This window comes from Calonectris borealis, chromosome 5 (genome assembly GCF_964195595.1).
Source record: "Calonectris borealis chromosome 5, bCalBor7.hap1.2, whole genome shotgun sequence".
NCBI lineage: Eukaryota > Metazoa > Chordata > Aves > Procellariiformes > Procellariidae > Calonectris > Calonectris borealis.
Window position 1 is genome coordinate 41602102 of NC_134316.1, and position 20162 is coordinate 41622263.

Genomic DNA, 20162 nt, shown 5'->3' on the forward strand with positions numbered 1-20162 from the left:
TAACTGTATATCATAATACCAAGATCTTATTCTTGATTGCTAATAGTTTCTCATATTTTTAATGAGAAGTTTGGAGTTAAATCCAGTTGGTGGCCAGTCACAAGTGGTGTTCCTCAGGGCTCAGTATTGGGGTTTAATATCTTTATCAGTGATCTGGATGAGGGGGATCGAGTGCACCCTCACTAAGTTTGCAGACGACACCAAGTTGGGCAGGAGTGTTGATCTACTTGAGGGTAGGAAGGCTCTGCAGAGGGATCTGGACAGTCTGGATCAATGGGCAGAGGCCAATTGTATGAGGTTCAACAAGGCCAAGTGCTGGGTCCTGCACTTCGGCCACAACAACCCCATGCAATGCTACAGGCTTGGGGAAGAGTGGCTGGAAAGCTGCCCAGAGGAAAAGGACCTGGGGGTATTGGTCGACAGCCGGCTGAACGTGAGCCAGCAGCGTGCCCAGGTGGCCAAGAAGGCCAATAGCATCCTGGCTTGTATCAGAAATAGTGTGGCCAGCAGGAGTAGGGAAGTGATCATCCCCCTGTACTCAGCACTGGTGAGGCCACACCTCGAATACTGTGTTCAGTTTTGGGCCCCTCACTACAAGAAGGACATTGAGGTGCTGGAGCGTGTCCAGAGAAGGGCAACGACGCTGGTGAAGGGCCTGGAGCACAAGTCTGATGAGGAGCGGCTGAGGGAACTGGGACTGTTTAGCCTGGAAAAAAGGAGGCTCAGGGGAGACCGTATTGCTGTCTACAGCTACCTGAAACGAGATTGTAGCAAGGTGGGTGTCGGTCTCTTCTCCCAAGTAACAAGCAATAGGACAAGAGGAAATGGCCTCCAGTTGCACCAGGGGAGGTTTAGATTGGATATTAGGAAAAATGTCTTCACCGAATGGGTTGTCAAGCCTTGGAACAGGCTGCCCAGGGAAGTGGTGGAGTCACCATCCCTGGAGGTATTTAAAAGACGTGTAGATGTGATGCTTAGGGACATGGTTTAGTGGTGGACTTGGCAGTGTTAGGTTAACGGTTGGACTTGATGATCTTAAAGGTCTTTTCCAACCTAAACTATTCTATAATTCTATGACTATTTTTCTGACATACATAATTTTACATTTACCTACATAGAACCTCACCTACCATTTTATTGCCTGGTTATTCAGTACCATAAAGTCACCCAGCAGTTTCTCACAGTTGTCCCTCATCTTTTCTTTCTGTTTTTTAAAAAGTCACATATTATTGTCAGCCAACTTTTGTTACCTAAGTTCTCACCCTGTTTTCTTGAACTGCACAGATCATATCCTGCTCCTTCCAGAACTCTACTTGTAGCCTCTTTCCACTGTGTGAAATGTCTATTTAGTCCTCTGTTTCCTGCCTTTTAGCCAGTTTTTTTTTTGTGTAAAGGACTCTTATGCCATGTCTGTTTAGTTTCTTTAAAAAGACTTTGTCCAATACCTTTTAGGAATCTAAACGGACTTTATTGGGATCATTCTTACCCACGTGACTGTCTGTCTCTTTTAAGAACTTCAAGATTTGGAAGATGGTGCTTTGTTTTATCAAAGCCATGTTATCTTCTCAACTATATCACTTTTATTCAAGTGTTGAGTAATTCTATTCATCATTACAGTTTCTACTAATTTGCTGGGTACAAATATTGGATTTCAGGCCTGAAGCTTATTGGATGTCCTGTGTAACCCTTTTTAAAAATTGGCAATATATTTGCCACACTCCAATCCTTATGTGCCAGTACAGGTATAAATGAGAGGTTATGTACCATCAGAAATTGATTAGCTATAGAATTCTTAAGTTTCTTTTAAACCTAGCTAAATATCATCTGACACTGGTGACATTACTTTTAATTTTGTTTTACTTATTCCCTATTCCTTTCTTCAGTCACTTCAATTTAAGGCAAATTTTCTGATGCGTTTCAAAAAGAACTGTTTCTTTCTGGATATTTTCTCATTTTTTTTCCCACTGTCAACACAGATGCAAAAAAATCATTGAGCTTCTCTCTTGCAGCCTTACCTTCTTTGAATACACCTCTTATACCATGACCATTTATTGGTCCTACATATTCTCTGGCAAGCTTTCTATTCCCATTATCTGAAAGAAAGATTTATTATTAGTTTTAATGTATTTTATTTTTCTTCCTCAGACTATTTGGCTTTGTCCCTGTTGTGCTTTTGCACTTGCTGTAATTTACAATTTCTTTTATTATTTGCTTTTTTCTACTTAGAAATTCTCTTAACCTGCTGTTCATTCATGTTGGCTTTCTTTTGACCTTTTTCAAGTCTTTCTTAATTGACATTTTATGCTTTGCTTCCTATTTGGACTATGTTAGAGAGACTAATTGCTTTGCAAGACCAAAATAAAGCAGAAAAGAGAGATATGGTCAGGCAGTATCTCTAAAAAATGTGACCATGAATTATGTCACATGCTGAATAATGATCTTTTGAAGAAGGATTGTATTTAGATATCCAAGGAATCCATTCCAAATTTGAAAGCAGAGCTATTAATGATCCAGGTGGAAGATCATGAGTCAGGTTTTCTATATGTGAATAATGTGTGCAAAAATTTTTTTTTTTAATGGAACCTGAATTAAAAATGTAAATACTGAGCTTCGTAAATGATAGCTCATCAGCCTAAAAAGTATAGCTCTCTGTGCTGTAGTGTGTATTCACAGATGACCTAGAAAAGATGCAAATACTGAAATTACAATGTCTGGTGATACAAGGGTATTAAAATTAGTAAAGATGAAGACAGACAAGGAAGAGCTGGAGGAAGACCTTGCAACTCTGAGGTAACGATAAATGAGAATTCTCATAAAGCAATTCATGTAGGGAAAAATAATTTTAAAGTTTACACAGTGATGAGCTTCTCTGTAATGGGGTCTTGCAGGTTCTCTGAAAATAGCTGGTCAGTGCCTAATAACAATGCTGGTCTCCACATCTCAGAGAGGATGTAGTAGAACTGCAAAAAGCACACAGATGGTGATCAAAATCAGTGAAAGACTAAATAGGTGAAGAGGTAAATGAGGGGCATATGTTAGCAGTGTATTCCCTGTGTAGAACTAAGAGGTGAACAGGGAGCAACTGTAAACTCAACCATCCAGTACAAGGGTTAGTGAACCTCAAATGTAGCAAAAGACAAATTGGAAACAAAGATGTGCTTCTTCCCACAGCATGGAATTAAGTTATGATTTACTTGCAGTAGAGTGTTATGGATGCTAAAAGCTTTCATGGGTTCAGAAAAGATCTGATGAACTCAGAGGTGAAAAATCTTAAATGCCATCTTTGGCTCAGAAACTGTTTTGTGTCCCAGCTCGCTATCCTCAGAAAATATTCTGGGAAAGTGTGATTATATGCTTTCTGTGTCCTTGTATTCTTCCCTAGATGTCTGCTGCTGGCAATAGTCAGAGACAAGAGATTGGGCTAGGTGGATCTTTGATCTAATGCAGCCTGTCTGCTCCTGTGATTAGCTGTCCATGCTATCTACTTTTCTACTGTCTAACCTAATTTTTTTCTGCTACAAATTAAGTTGGTATTTTTGGATTTGTCCCAACTTTAAATGCCTTTGCCAAAGTTCCATTTCAGTTTTTTAATACCTGTCTCCCATTTCAAACCTTGAAGGACCTCTGATTAGGAGCTCAAGTTTCAGTCACTGTTGCTTGAAGCTGCCTTCAACTATGGCTACAAAGCAAGTGCATGCTCTGGGCAAGTCATGTTGTTGACTCTAACCCCTGTACCTTGGAAGTTCCCAGCGCGAATGTTTTTTAGGGGCAGACTGGTCAGGCAGTCCTAGATGAGCTTTGTTGTTGTGGATTGTGCTTCTGGTTTCGATATTGCCTGAGCTCATGTGATCGTTGTGGAATATCCTGTGAACAAGGGAGACTCCATGGCACTGTAGAGAGCCCCTCTGAAGCCATCTCAAACTGAAGACAAAGTAATAGCTTATGCTGTTCTGCTGTCAATAGCTTGTTGTATGTTTATTTTAGCTGCCTTAGTGCCACCCTCCTTCAGCATAGCCAAGCACCAAGCCATTTCCCACCTCTCATGTCATTTGGCAGTTCATAAGGGCCCACTTAACGTGGCTGTCTCCTACCGCTGGTGCTAGGGTTGTTGACATCAGTGCTGAGTTGGTCTTGGCATGAGGGTCAGCACAGGGTCTCTGTAGTTTTTCGTCTTCTTTTTGTGCCTGACTTCTGTAGCACTGTTGACCTACTGCTGGAAAGTACAATCCTCCTTGAATACACTGAGGTGTCTCCTGCATAAACTATGGTGTGATGGTGGATCTTTCCTTCTCAACTCTTCTGGGATTGCTGCATTGTGTGGCAGGATGCCTGTGCATTCCCCTCATCGAGGAGGCCAAAGCCTGTCCGAGTTTGGTAGACCTCTTGCACTGCCTGGGCTCACCAAGATTCCATCTTCCTGTCAGCTAGGCTCTTTTGGAGTCATCGTGCTTGGTGTAGCAGTTACTGACCTCATTTCACACATTGGCAAAAAGGAGAGCTGCTGTCTTCAGGTATTTAAGGAGATGGAATACCTATGTGTGCACGGCCAGTGCCCTCTCTTTATTGCAATACTGCTGCAGATTTACAGTTACGTGCCTTTAAGATAAGGATTCTAAGAGATTAGACATTACAGGTTAGAAAAAGATAATTCCTCTGTTTTTCTCCTGTTCTGCTTCGCAAACTGTCAGGCCTTATTCACCATGTTTTTGTGATGTGCTTTATCAGCTGACATACCAAGGGAATTCTCAGCTTTTGTTAGTGAGGTCCAGATCGCTTCATGCATGGTGCTGCAGCCTGGGCACAATACAGTGAGTATAGTCTTGTGGGCGGCCAGCTGGGCTGCTTGTCTGCCACTGGCTGCCTTGTTGATCATTTGAACACTATCAGTGCAGACAGCATTTTGCTATTCGCATGTCATCTATTTGATCATCTCACCAAAGTTCCTCTGCTGATTTTTTTTGTATTTTCAAAAAAGTTAAGTGTTATTCCCATTTATATTTAGAGTTTACCCTGTGCTTTACTTGATTGGATTAAGCATTCAGAAGTTAATAGCAGTTAGTTGTATATATGCCCTTGCATCATTCTTGCACAGTCCTAAGCAGCAGCTCTTCTCCTCTATAAATCACTGTATATCTACTGCCAAAAGTTGCGCAGGCTTTGGAAAAAATTCTTCAGAGCAGTCTATTGTTTGCCTTCCTGCCTTCTGTAGTTGTGTGTTGTATGCCTGGGTTGGGCGTTCATGTTTTTCCTTACTGAGAAAATTGATTTATGAAATAATAGAAATAGATAGTACTAGTGGAAAGGGCAAATAGTTCGAACTGTCTTAAAGGATCAATTTATGTTATTCCTTGGTATAGGAAGTTAGTGACATTGATGGTAATCTATTAATAATCTAGGTGTATCCTAAGAAGATAACTGACTATTGCAACATTTCAAAAAACTGGAAACAAAGATTTTTATTTTGCTGATAAATCCAGACTATAAATAGTTTGATATTATATTACTATGTCACTATTTAAAATATCTTAATTGATTGACTTCAAGCTGTCTTTGTATCAGTGTTCAAACCCACATTTCTCTATCACTTGACTCTTCTGCAATGAAAATTTTACAAGGATCTTGAAAAATAATTATTGTAACACTGTATAATTTAGGTAATTGCAGAACTGACTTTTCATTTGCATGTTTAAAAATATTTTTCACTTCATGTAAGTGATCAGAGAACTAGTTTCTTTGAAGAAGACTTTTATGACAGGTTAAACAAATTCTTATAATAGCAAAAAACCCCGCTTCTAGTTCCATTTAGGTTTGTTTTAAATATCACAACAGTTATAGTGAATCTAAGACGCAGAAATACAGCTCCTTTTTTTAATAGCAAAAACCCCCACTTCTAGTTCAATTTAGGTTTGTTGTAAATATCACAACAGTTATAGTGAATCTAAGACACAGAAATACAGCTCCTTTTTTTAAAGAAATGATGCTTTTAGGGTTTTAAAATTAATTTTGAACTAATTAATAAGGTTTCACAAGCCTCTTTTTGATTTGGAACTCAGTGAGTTATGGAAAAAAATTGAGAATAATACAGTGTTATTTGGAATTAAGTTAGCCTCTCCAAAGGTTTAGGTTTCCACACTAGTATTAAAGGCTCTGCACCTGAGGTTGTAGTTCAACAACTGGTTTGAGTTGAAAGCACCACAGTAGTCCAGCCTTTCCCTGTCCCCCACAGCTAACTTCCATTCTTTCTCTTTTTCTGACATAAGTCTTTGTGCAATTGTGTGACAGATCAAATTAGGAAATTACCTCATTCGGCTGAAAAATACCATGGCAAACATTTAATGGATTAAATAGAGTTTTTGTTTTATGACTCATTCTAATTCTCCCTGACCAAAAATTTCTGATTTTCTGTAGGTAATAAATTACATGCAGTGTTTCTTATAGGAGCCACAACCCTATAGTCTCTCCCTGTCACACACATAACCAGGTGCTTCCCTTTCTTTTTGGCAAGGTATTGAGTACCTTTTATCTCAGTTGGTCTAATCAAGAAACATAATGAAGTTTATTTCAGTGCAATTGCTTTCGCGGACTTGAAGAGGGGTTTGTGTGCCTAAAGCTTGTAGGGTTTTGCCACCTGTATCAGTTGCTTTAGTAAAAGATAATATACTCCTTCCATAAATTTTGCCTTAGGTTTTTGTAACATTTTGGTGCTGAATTCTCTTGCAAACTGGAAATAGTGTGGTAGCTTGAAATATGTGTTTTTAAAATAAGACTGTTATCTTGAAACTAAATGTTACATTTTTAACTCTGTCTTCAAACTGAGAAAATATTGCCACTTTTGTAATAACAACATAGCTGTAAGTGCAGAAGTTGCCAGCAGGAAATCTACACTCTTTGGCAATAGCACACAAGACAGTTGGGAGCTTTTCACACCTGGAATTTGCAAGTGGTGATGAGTATTTTGGCACCCAAGAGCTTGAGATAGGAAAACCTAAAATGGCATTGGTTATGTGTTGAATTTTTAAAAAGATTTTCTTCACAACCAGTACAGTTGGAAATTTAGGTCAAGGTCTTAAATTTAGTTTTCTCATTGACATCCTGAATGATGATTTTCAGGACCCCAGCTTCTAATGAATGTATTAGAAAATATTCAGATTGTAAGTGTAGGATAGCTTTCTAGTTTGGATGTTCAAATAGACACACTTAAAACATTTCTGGCCTTAGAATTTACAATTTGAACATGCTCCTTAGCCTGTCTAAGAAAGTGGACTTTACCATAAATGTGGTGGAATTAGGACCTTTGAACATTTCCTGCCCTGATTTTCTCTTTATGCTGACTTGTTAAATTTCTCTTTCTTCCTTTAAGTTCTTCTTCTGCTCAAAAGTAGAAAATGCAGAAGTGGAACGCAACTTTGGTAGACTCCAGTTGATTTACTAGTTTTTTAAATGAACTGAAGGCAGACAGATAGAGCTCCTAATAAGCATAGAGAGTTCCTAATAGCAAAAGGTTGATACTATTCCACATGGGAGGCAACAGGACATACATTTTTCCTTATTGTGGAACAGAAGTAATCGTTTGTCCTTACTTGTTTTGTCCTGAAACTTACAGTACCTCCATTCAGCCAGAATTGTCTGTGCTTAGACAGTGCTTGTCAACCTTAGATCTGGGTTTAAACATCTACAAAGGCTGGTAAGCAGAGATTGGCTTCAGTTTAGGGCCATCTCTAAGGAAATTATATACACGCACACAAATTACATAAAACGATTGTCTTTGCTTGCTGAGCTAGAGTCAGTTTTTACAAAATTGACTTGTTTTTTTCTGGAAGTTTTGCACTGTTGTTTTCTAATAGCATATAATCTTTTAGTATACTTGGTTGGGGTAAATTAAAGAAGTCTTTTACGGGAATGATATGTAGTTAAAAGCAGTTAAGTGGATAGAAGAGCTTTAAATAATGGATCCTGTTTGTACAATATTAAATTCTGGATATAAGCACTAACCCTCCTTTATCTGTTCTTATATTATACTGTGATCAGTTCCCAGGCAAAGGCTTATGTTATGGAACAAAGTCTGTACTCATTGTGTTGTCCTAGTTACTCCATGACCTGTCACCTGGAAATAAATTTGACAGAGGGCTAATTGCCTTTAATTGTGATAATTCTGTTATCTTACATATTTCCTCTGATCCGATAAACTGGTCTGATAAGGAAACCAATGAGTTAATGAATATAGAATTTTATGAGATATATTGTAGTTAAAATGGCTATTACTGTTTTAGGAGAATTATTAAGAAGTGTTAGTTGTGCAGGAAATAACCGTACTGCTACCTATAAAACTGTACTGCTAAAGGATTCATCTGTTGAATGAGTAAGGGAAAGCTTGCACCTTAACTGTATGTCATTAACTATTCATCTGCTTCAGTGGGCTACAGAACATGCTGGAGCTTTCTTAAATTGTTTAACAGCATTGTAGGCTGTTAAACAGCTATGTTGAAAGCAACATGTGGCTGTATTTCAGTAATACAAATAGGACTGTATGTACTTTTATGAGTCTTTTATTCATCTGTGGAATTTAGAATGGGCCAAACAAACTGAATTGAAGTCCTTCAAAATTCAGAGAAGTTTCAGTTTCGATTTTGTCCTGAGCACCACCTCCAAAGAATGCATATTTATGTCTGTCTAAAAGTCCTTTAAGTGTAGTCCTCTCCAATAATGACCTTTTTTTTCCACATGAATTTGGAGAAGGCGATTGTAACCTAAATTGCACTTACCAGAATATGTGTTTTCTGTTATTAGATAAGGAATATAAAGAAATTTATCCACTGCAGTGCATTAATAACTAACAGATTTTCAGTTATACAGTGTTAAGGTCATTAGAGAACTCATCAGAGCAATGAAACCCAATCTAGATCAGATCGTGAATAAAGGTTTTAAAGAAAACATATTCTTGCAGCAATGCCTGAGTGTAAGCATGAAGGTATATAAGCATCTGATGGAGTTGTGATTTAGCAAAAATATAAAACAGCTTCAGACTTACACAAAGAAATAAAAAATGGATCTTTTCTCCATATTAGGTATTGGTATGATTCAGTGTAATTCAGTGTTGTTGTCTAACTCAATGTTGCTGCCCATACCACAAGAAGAATGTGGAGCAAGGAGAGGCTTTTCAAAGGAGGAGCACATAAAAGACCCATGGGATAGGAAGGAAGGCTTAAAGCTTAATTTATTAATTTAGAGGAGGTTAAAAAATGTGTTTAGATGCTTAAATGAGGTGACATTACTGGGAATGGAATTTGGTTTCCAAGACTGTAACGAAGTCCTGTGGTAAGAAACTAAGATTAGACAGATTAAACCTTGAAACAAAGGAAGTCATGTTTACTGTGAGGGAACGGATGTACTGGAACACATTACCAGTGAAGATAGGGGACTCTTCATCGTTTGGACTCTTGCATGTTAGTGTGTGCTAATTCACTGAAGGAGGTGAAATTATGTGGACTGATCAGGTAAAAGTTCGGGCTAATTTCAAGCTTTCTGGCCTTGAAATTTGTGACTGAATCCTCCTGCTACTTTACTTGGGGTCTTAAAGAAAACAGGATTCTTCAGTTAACCTCAATCTGTTTTTAAAACTTACATTTTCAGAGTAAAATAGTGCTTTCAGTTGATTATTAAGCTTCAGGAGGTGTTTAGCACCTTGCCGTCAGGGGCTCAGGCGAGAACTTTTGCCTCCTGTGCATGACAGTTTAATGAATCTTGGGGTTTTGGTGCTTTGAATGCCAGTGACTGATGATATAGAATAGATTTTATTGCTTTGTAATCATATAGGATGACAAGAGATTTAACAAGGAATTAGTGTATTCCAATAGGATTGAGGAATTGTGTATAAATGAAGAAGATTTGTCACCCTGGCCATGCAGATGTTATCTACAGTAATACAGTACTTTGATGATATTTCTTAAAGTATGGGATGGTTTGTGAATGTATGTATTGTACCACTGCATCCTAGGCCAGTTACTGATGCTCTTTTAATGTGCTCAAGAATCCATGAATGAATAGCTCTCAGAAATGTTTGTCAGAGCTGTGACTATAAATGGTAATTTGAAATGTATTTTAAAAAAAAAAAGTATCAAATCAGGTATCAGATCAAGGCTGATAGCAGTATTAACAAAAACCTCTAAAACCACTGTTGTCATATCTTTGCTTTAATAAAGCGTCTACTTTTCCTGCAGGTGATGAATTTTACTCATGTTTGAAAACTTCAGCAAAAGTCATACTTCCCAATTTTAGATTTTGCGCTGGTGAGATGAATACTTTCTCCATTACCTTTTTTAAGCCAGTGTGAGAAAAAAACGCCCTTGAAGTCCCAATATAGGAGTAAACATACTACTTAATGAAGACCACCACCTACTCTGATGTAACTGGGGGGTGGTGGAAGGGGAAGCGAAGATTTGAGCAAATGGAAAAATCACTGTACATGCTGTAAGCATATAATTTTGGGAATAGACCTTTTTCCCTTCATTTCATTTTCTCTTTGACTGACTTAGTTCCTGGCTGTGTTATAATTCTGTTAGAAAGGCCAATAATTATGGTCAGTGGTTAGTAATGTTAAGGGTGTTCACATAAATGACTATAGCTCTCTTTGGAATTTTGACCTTATCTGCAGGGGAGAATTTACTAGCACTGGTAGAATTTAAATTGGTTTAGTTCAACTTGATTAAATTGCAGGATGGACGCTGTTACTCAGAATACGCAATCTTAATTTGGTTTCCCTTAATTTGTTTGAATTAAACCAATTCAGGCTACAAATTCTGAATGAACATTCCTTTACAGGGATATAATCTGCTCTAATTTGGTATAAATTTAGATCTTCAACTAATCCAGATTAATTTTTTTCCAGAGAGGTCTGTTTTGTTTGGAATTAGTTTAAATGTCAGAATTTACAATTGAAGCAAGAGAGGCATAAATGAAATAAGAAAAATAAATACGAAAGAATATGAAAAAAAACTCCACAGTTACTGTCATGTTGAACAAACGTCTTTCTTAAAAGCCAGGTTGTTTAAGCAGCAGGTTGTTTTCTAAAAAGCATAATTTAGCCCCAGTAGTAAACTTGGCATTTATCCACATGGAAGGGCATACTGTTAATTTAAATCAGAATGATTGTACCAATTTTGCATACCATTTGTGTGTTGATTCAGGGAGAAAAGAATTTTTCATTTTTAGTTTATGCTATTTTGGAAATAAACCCAAAGCAAATACACTTTTGAAGAGTCTTATCATTGGATAAAAGAGTTTGTACAAAGAGTTACACCTGTATAATTATACCAGTGTAACAAATAAGCACAATTCTAGCAAAGCTTCAAACAATTGAAGTAAGTATTTAATTGGTTGTAGTAGTTGCTGATGGGAGCCATTACGGATGGATTAATCTCCAAAAGACAAATTTTTATATTGCTATATAAAAGTCGATTTAGAGATGATTGCCTAAAGCCAGAAAATTAAAAAATTAAACTGATAGAATTACCCAAGACAAGTTTTTTTCCCTTTAGCTATTTGTACCCTGACAAAAACCAACAAAATTGTAGACATAATCATAAGCAATCCTAGCTACGTGAAACACATTGTAAAATGTGGAATAGTCTGTATGTAGTGCAATAAATTAAATTACAATTCCGATTTAAGTATCTATTTTTAATTTTGTAATTTTTTGGTTAATACTACTTTAAGCTTATTATTATATATTACTATTAATTACTTAACCAATTATTTAGTAAATTATTAATTAGAATTTTAAAGTTGTTATTAAAATTAAATGTAAATGTAATTATGATTTACAACAATTTGTAACTGCCTGCAGAATATAACTCTGAAAATGTTTATATTCGTTAGTACTATTTTGAGATTGGGCTTGGAGGTTTGAGAGAAAGCAGGTTAAAAAAATAAGGAAGAATATACTTGAATTTCTTTCTGTACTGGAAGTTGTTTGGCTAAAATTCCAACGTAAGTCACTATGGGATACAAAAACTAGTTAAGGTGGTAGGTGAGAAACACAACTTTTTTTGTATTTCATGTTACTCTGTTAGTCATTGAGATCCCATGTTCTGCTCTGTTTCTGCAGTCGCTGGTTAAATGGAAGCCACACCTGGGATCTGGATGGTTTCTACTGACATAGACTTTGCATAGCAGCTCCATCGCATCAGGAGGTTGCAATGAGTGGTGGAGGGGAGCAGCCTGATATCCTCAGTGTGGGAATCTTGGTCAAAGAAAGATGGAAGGTGGTGAGTATGCCTTTCTGCAATTCTTTTTCTTCTTAAAAATATGTTTTTAAAAAGAAGTAGTTTGTGCTTTGACATCTGTTTCAAAAGTCTTGTGGGATGTATTTTGCTTAATACTTATGTTAAATGGTGAAACGACTTTAAAACCACTTGTTTCTTTTATCCTACTTTAAAAAGAAGTTATACGGATTTAAGGTGGGTTTTTTCCTGGAAAGCTTTTAAGTCCTGACTTAATGCCTGTTCAGAGCACAACTGGAAGAGTCCTGTTGGTATATTGAATCCAAATAGCCAGTGATTATGTCGGTCCGTTTTGGAAATCAGTCAGGCACCCTCTTGAAACTAGTCAGGTTGTGAGATTTGTTACTTCTTATAGGAAGGTCTTTCAGGACCTTGCTGCTCTTCCAATTAGAAATGATTTTTGTTCGTTATATTTTATAGCATAGATTTATTCCTGTCTGATTTATATCCATTTGATTGTGTGCCAGTATTGGCTTTACCATAAATAGCTCTGTTCCCTTTTGGTGTTTATATCCTTGATTTACATCTAGAGGGAAATAATACCCATTTGAAACTATTTTTTCTGGGAAAACCAGGCTGAGTTCTCATAGTTCCTTCTCCATTCCCCTGATCGCTTTAGAATTTTTTTGCTTGTGGATTTTTTTGAGATTTAAAAAAAAAAGGAAAAAAAAAAAAGCCACTTCATAATAGAACATTTTGGGTATCTCTGTGTGTTTAGTAGGCTGTGGATGGATACTGAATCACTATTTTTTGCACCATCTTTGCTTTATGTTACTCTCGTATTTCAATATTTAATTTAAAACTGTGAGACTGAACATAGAAAATATAGCTTCATCATTCATTTCAAATTCATATAGAGAAAATAATTTCAACTATCTTGTGCCCTATCCTTCATTTAAAAATGCAGGAAGCTGATACTAACTTTGTGTAGGAAACCTGTATATTTCCTTTTGTGTAAATAGAACCTAAATGGCTATCTTTGGAATGTAAGTATTTGTAAAATACCTTCTTATATTGCGTCTCAATATTGCAGTGAAGTAAAAACTGAAAGCATAGTCTTGAATCAGATCAAATAAAATAAAATAGAATTTATAAATAGATAACGGTATACTAATATATCACTATCCACAAAACTACTCAGTTGTCTGATATGTGCAACAGTAGTGCTGTTTTCATCAGGTTTATTTTCTTTCCTATGTAATGAAGAATGATGATCAGATCGGTGTCTTTTGGAAAATTTTGAGAGTAGGCTGTTGTTCATCTCATGTGATTATACATTTTAACTTGTATGTTTTCCAGATCGAGTATTACAGGTAGATGAGTGCCAAATATTGTCTGTGGGTAACTCTTCAATTTCTTAATTTCTGTAGCAAACATTAAGGGTTTCTTGATGGCATCTAAGGCGATATACTTCTTTCTGAATTCAGGATTTCATAGGACAGTCTGCCAGTGGAAGAAAATAGCATGCAAATTTTAGAAATTCCTTAGTGCTTGACACATGTATATTAACATAATACTGTCCTGGTAGGTTATGAAGTATTGAAGTTTTTTGCTAGTGTTCTTGAAGTAGTAGAATACTTTAAAATTTCTTGTGTAGAAAGACGAGATGGTATAAACCAGTGGACTTTAAAGTTTTGGTGACTATGAGTACTGTCCCTAATTATCAGTAGTACTTCTGATTGTTCCTTGTGTAACTCTCCCAATATCCTGCTTTTTTTTCTCCGTTGAAGAATGACAGCTCTGTAGTATGATTGCATGAGATTATTCTGTTGTAACTAGTTTAAGAAAAAAAAAGTACACATCCTGGAAGTTATGTAAAGATTTGCAGATGAAATGCAATTCTCAGAATTTTTGCTGTTCAGGACCTTGGTCTTTGTAATCGTGAAAACATACCTGGAATTTGTGGACACAAACAAATTTAAAAACAATGCTCAATTAAATTAAATTTAATTAAACGTTCTTTAGGGTGATTCTATTTTGAAAAGTAGGCATAGAAAAGACATTATAAACTATTTTTTCCTCAGTGACACCCTCCCTCTCTACTGATCTCTGTATCTATTAGCATTTGCTTTTATCCTCTGTTGATGCCTTTTCTCATCCCTCTTTTTTGCCTTTGAAACACTTATTACAATCCTGACTTGGAGAGACTTGATTGTAATGATAATTGGTTTTAGGTAGGTTTAGGAACGTCATTCAATATGTAGTGTAAGCAAAAGTACCAAGTTAAAACATGTTGGAAATTGTATGATTTAGACTTGAAGCATACAAAGAGATAGGAGTGTGTCGTGGCTTAACCCACACAGCTGCTCGCTCACTCCCCGCCCCCAGTGGGACGAGGAGAGAATCGGAAGGGTAAGAGTGAGAAAACTCATGGGTTGAGATAAAGACAGTTTAATAGAACAGAAAAGGAAGGGAAAATAATAATAATAATGATAGAGTGTATAAAATGAGTGTACTCGCCGAGCAATGCCCAAAAAAACCAGCAATCGCTACTTCCTGGACACGCCTACCATTCATATACTGAGCATGACGTCACATGGTATGGAATACCCTGTGGGCCAGCTGGGCCAGCTGTCCTGGCTATGCTCCGTCCCAGCCTCTTGTGCACGGGAAGCTGAAAAGTCCTTGACTAGGAGTCATCAGTGCATTATCAACGTTCTTCTCATACTAAATCCAAAACACAGCACTAAGAAGAAATTTAACTCTACCCCAACTGAAACCAGGACAGTATCCACCCCTTATTCTATACCATCTATGTCATGCCTAGGTCTCACATTTTCCAATATATTCCAATTAATCACCACCACCTTTCTTGTCTTTTGATATATATACACATACAGATATCATTCCCTTAGTCTATGGGCCATCCCTCTAAAATGTCCACTGAGTTCATTTAGTCCATGACTTTTGGCTCCATCTGCATAACAGTCTTTTAGGGCAGGAGAGATGGTGTATGGTGTTGGGTTGTTGCATCCTGAAGCCAATTCTGATTCCATTATTGCTGCGCTCGTCCGCTTCTATCATCGTTGCACTTTGCTCGGTTTCATCGGAGTTCGTTCTTCATTAATCTGGGCGATTTGTACTGCAATACCATTGATAGACACCACAGAAATGATGATATACAATATCATATAACAATTAACATCATACAATTCAGTTCATTGGTATTTTCACCCAAAATCAAATTCCCTTGAGGTACACACAGGCCTTCCCCATCCTTTCGCATTACGCACCAAGTGCACCCAGGTCCTTGAGCAAAAGCAATCCCACGAATGGGTTTTCCTTTGCCCAAGGGAGGAGTAATCCAGACTGCACTACAGGGACTTTATCTCCATCTACAGTACGCAGAAGTTTTGATTGGACAGGGCCCAATAATGGAGAGAGTGAGTTTGGGGTGTGAGATGCTGAATGTAAAGAAGAGAAGCTTGAAACTAATGTACAAAATGTGGTGCAGGTGTAAATGAGGGCGACATGGTCCTTGTCAAGGTAAAAGATGTTGAGCAGATGTGGCAGGAGGCCAGTACGATTGAACAGTCAACTCCTGTCTGAACTTAAAAGCAAAATGCAAGCGAACAGAAGGTGGAAACAAGGATGGGCTGCCCAGGATTAATATGGAGACATTGCCTCTGTGTGTTGGGATGAATATACAGGAAAGCCAGAGTTCAGCTGAGAGTTGAAACTGGTGAGGGATGTGAAAAGCAACGAGAAAGGCTTCTACGGGGACATTGGCAGCGAAAAGAAGACCAAGAAAAGACCATTGCTGAGTGTGGTACCTGACCCAGCGACAAAGGGCGTGGAAAATATTTTTTCTACGATCACAGAGAGGTTCATTTGTGCCTGGAATTATTGCCTGACATCATTATTGGATGTATGTTAATGATTCTGGTGTACTTTATCTGAGGACAGAAATTGATCTATTTATTTTATTAGTGTGGTGGTGTGTTTGGTTTTGTTTGTTTTTTACATTTTTTTCAGCACACAAGCAGGAAAAAAAAACCTTTCAGAGGCAGTCTTTGGCAGTTTCTCAAAGCTGGTAAATGAAGTTATATGATAAACTGCTATAAGTTTGTATAGGGGTGAGGATGGGTGTGTCACCTCTTTCCTTTTCCCCTCTCACCTTTTTCACCATGCATTCTCACTGCTTCTGTTGTGCTTCTACTGTGCTGAAAATTTGTGTGCTTATGCTGAAAACTACAGTCAGATCAGTGTCTATGTTTAACTGTTGGAGCCCTGTTAATAGGTCAGAGCTCAGGCAAGATAATGGCATTACCAGACCAGGAGGTGGAATGGAAAAGTGCAGACTTAAAATGGCCAAATTAGTCAAGAAACTACATCTTTGAGAGATATACATAGATACACACATACTTTTTTTTAAAAAAAAATACATATACATATATATAATTCTGTTAAAACTTGCTATTTTTCCCAATATTTAGATGACAGATTCTTTTCTTTCTGTAAGGACTAACACGCTGCATATATTAAATACATCTGAATGTAAGCAAGTTATACTGAGTATTTCATCGGACTTGAAAGGTTTCTATTCTCATGGTTTGTCGTTATTTCGGAGTTAACCCTACATCTGAGTAGTACCTTAAACAAGTCATGTTCAAAGACACAAACTTCTTATTCAGGATTTGTGATACTCTGTACTTGAATTTGTTAAGTTCTTGAAACGTGTAGGTGAAAGAGTAACAGGCTTAAGCCTGTGTTGGTAGTATGCATGTTACGCTGCTTCAGAGAAAGTATACAGCCTGTGGAGAAGAGGACGTTGCATTTGCTAACAGCTAGCGTGCTTGTTAGAAAGAAATGAACGTGTGAATTTGCAGTCAACAGGTGTTGCACTAGAAGCAGATATTTAGGTGAGTTAGTTCTGTAGGTCTGAAAATGTGGTGTGCTGTCTATCCTGCACCTTTTTAAAATTGGCGATAAGTTGGCCAGAAGTGAGTAATGTAGGTAATGCTACGTATCTTGGATTATATTTTCCTCATCTTAATAATATTGAAATAGCAGTTGCTTGCGATGGTAAAAGATCTTCCGGACAGAAAGTGCATGATGAAATACTAAGTATTGTTGTAATCATACAGAATAAAAATTTCATGCGATATGACTTGAAAAATACAAGTAGACAATATGAGTATTTTATGCGTTACCTTCTTCCTTATTCTTAGGGGCCTAGGCTATTTTAAAAATAGTTTTTCCTTCTCAGTCAGATGGCCGATCGTCTGGATTAGGAGACATTAGATTTATTTTCAGAATCTGAAGATAGGTCAGCATATTGCTGATCTCTAGATCATCAGAATGTTTAGATGACATTTAATACAGTGTAGTCATATAACCTTAGCAACTGTATGTTTTCAAATGACATTTAGAAAACCATGTTAGTTCTTTCAAGGTAAAATATAGTAAAAATACAATATTGTGTGTTTCTTAGGGTAAGTTCTTTTTGTCTCCTTTTCTCTTTTATCAGCTTTAGAATACAAGGGAGATCACTATATGAAAGCATTACATGAAATAACATTGACATTTTTGATACTGAAAACCAGACAAGTCTCTGTTCCCTGTGAACATTTAAAGCAGAGTGAAAACACAACTATTAATATTTGCTCTGAATGTAGTGCAAACTAAATATGCCAGGAGCATTCTTTTTACCGCTTCCTAACACAGATGAAACTTTCAGTGGTGCAAGTTTCTTTACTATGTCTGTTAATTAGAATGGTATTGGTGAACCATAAGGAAATGTGAGTAACATTTAAAATATATATTCAAAGATAATCTTAGCCATTTCTTATCATTTATGCTTTGGCTGTTATGTGTAAGTCACTGCATATAATAGAAAATGCTGTCTCTTTTCAGTAAGTTCAAGAACTTTCATACCTTTAGTATTCAGTATTTAGTATTCAATATTTTCATATTTCTGAAAAAAAGTAAAAGATGGCATATTTTCAAAATGTCACTGCACATTTGTATTTGAAGGTCTCTGGGTAGTATGTGACTATTTGAGGAAAGACTTTATTCAGCATGCTGACTTTGGTCAGATTCATGCTGGGAATGCTAGTGCACTCTTCTAGTATTAAATACAAGAAGTTCAGTGCAGATGGAAATCAGGTGTAACTTGTTTTCCTAGGATTCTCTTCTGAACTGTGGTTGACCATATCTTTGTAGATTATTCAGTAGCTCTTTTATGTACTGAAGGTTATGATTATGTTATTTTAAAACCTATTAGTAATACAACAGCGTTTGCAGTATGGCAGGCAGTACAAAGAAGTATTGATGTTTTGTTTCCTTTCTTTCCTTCTACCCTCTTTTAAATCGGTTTTTGTTCTTTCTTTTTTCCCAATATAGTTGAGGAAAATAGGAGGCGGAGGATTTGGAGAAATTTACGATGCACTGGACTTGCTTACTCGGGAAAATGTTGCACTGAAGGTCGAATCAGCTCAGCAGCCAAAGCAAGTACTGAAAATGGAAGTAGCTGTGTTGAAGAAATTGCAAGGTAGGGCTGTACCCTGGATATGCCAGAAGTAGAATGTCAGTGTATCATCTCAAAAAATCATTATAATCTCTATTTAGTCATAGTTTGAATAAATATTCCCCATATTCTGCAGGTTATTGCTAAATGATTATTAAAAGTGGCATAGAAGCTCTTTCAGCTTCTGAAACTATTGCTACAGTTAACATTTTCTTTGAAACAGAATGACATGAAAATAAAAAGAACAACAAAAAAATTAAATTGCTGCAAAACCTATGCTCAACTGTAGTTTATTCTGGATCCATATCTTCTCCTTACCTTTTTTGCTCTAGACTTTGTTGTGGTTGTTGTTGTTGTTAGCTTTTTATTTCCTCTTCTAAGATGGTGTCTTTTTTTCTGTACTATCTAGCATTGAATATTTGTGGGTCCTTCACATAGCATCCAGATAAGAATATTTGTATTTCTTTGCCTTTGCAAGTATTGCCAAGAATAATTCTAATGTTGAAATGGGAATTTCAAAAAAACCCACATAAACAAATAAAAAAACAACTTTAAAGTACTGCAACTTGTAGAAAAAAAATATTGGCTTGTAGAGTCCTGAAATACTTTTTAGGGTTCAGGTCCTTGACCATTCAGAATCGCAGCTTTGAATAGTCACTTTTGATGTACCTTTAATGTCTGAAGCTATTAATACAGAGAAATATACAATGGCTTCTCTTTATTGCTTTTCACAACATAAAATTATAAAAAGAAAGTTTAAAGGGTGACTTTTTTCTTTAAGAAAATTATTTTTAATCTGGAAGATTTTGGCTAATATATCTGTCCCTGTCAGCAGTCTGATTTTTCCAAACTCTTAGTCTGAATAAAACAAAATCTGCATGACATATGGTGCTGCCTAACCTGCTGTAAAGGTCACATTGCAGCAGAAATTTACAGCCTCTATAGATTTAAGAGGGCAAGCATGTCACATGTTATAGTGTTAACAAACTGTTCCTATGTTTATATCTTTTTAAAGAATTTCACAAAAACATCTAGTATTATATAGACAAGCAAGGAGATTCAGCATATTGGCTTTCTTTGAATTTTAGAGTTTCTAGTCCAGAGATGAATAGTAAATTTCAGTATTACCAACTGTAAATTTAGAAACCATTTGTCAGGGTTCTTGAAAGAAATTATCTTAAAGGTAGTGAGTTCTGTAGAAACAGATACTCTGTAACTCCTGGGTTTTTAAATGCTCGGAATTAATTTTTCAAGGGTTTTTTTGGCACACATGAACTTGATTCTATTTTTAATAAAAACCAGTCTCTTTAAAATGGTATAGATGAAGCAGCTAAAGTAATTAGGAAAATAGTAATAACTGAAATAAAATATTGGAATTGGTGGAGACCAGTGACGAGTGGCGTTCCTCAGGGGTT

The 20162-nt window shown here is 36.7% G+C and overlaps 1 protein-coding gene across 2 annotated transcripts in view; it reads left to right on the forward strand.

Moving 5' to 3' along the window:
• The first annotated feature begins 12103 nt into the window (after positions 1-12103).
• Positions 12104-20162, forward strand: part of TTBK2 (tau tubulin kinase 2) — a 74558-nt gene continuing 66499 nt past the window's right edge. For both annotated transcript variants that reach the window (XM_075152023.1, XM_075152024.1), the window contains exons 1-2: positions 12104-12263; positions 18624-18771. In XM_075152023.1, the coding sequence (XP_075008124.1) occupies positions 12195-12263; positions 18624-18771 (217 nt within the window). In that variant the 5' untranslated portion in view covers positions 12104-12194. The remainder of the gene's footprint in view (positions 12264-18623; positions 18772-20162) is intronic.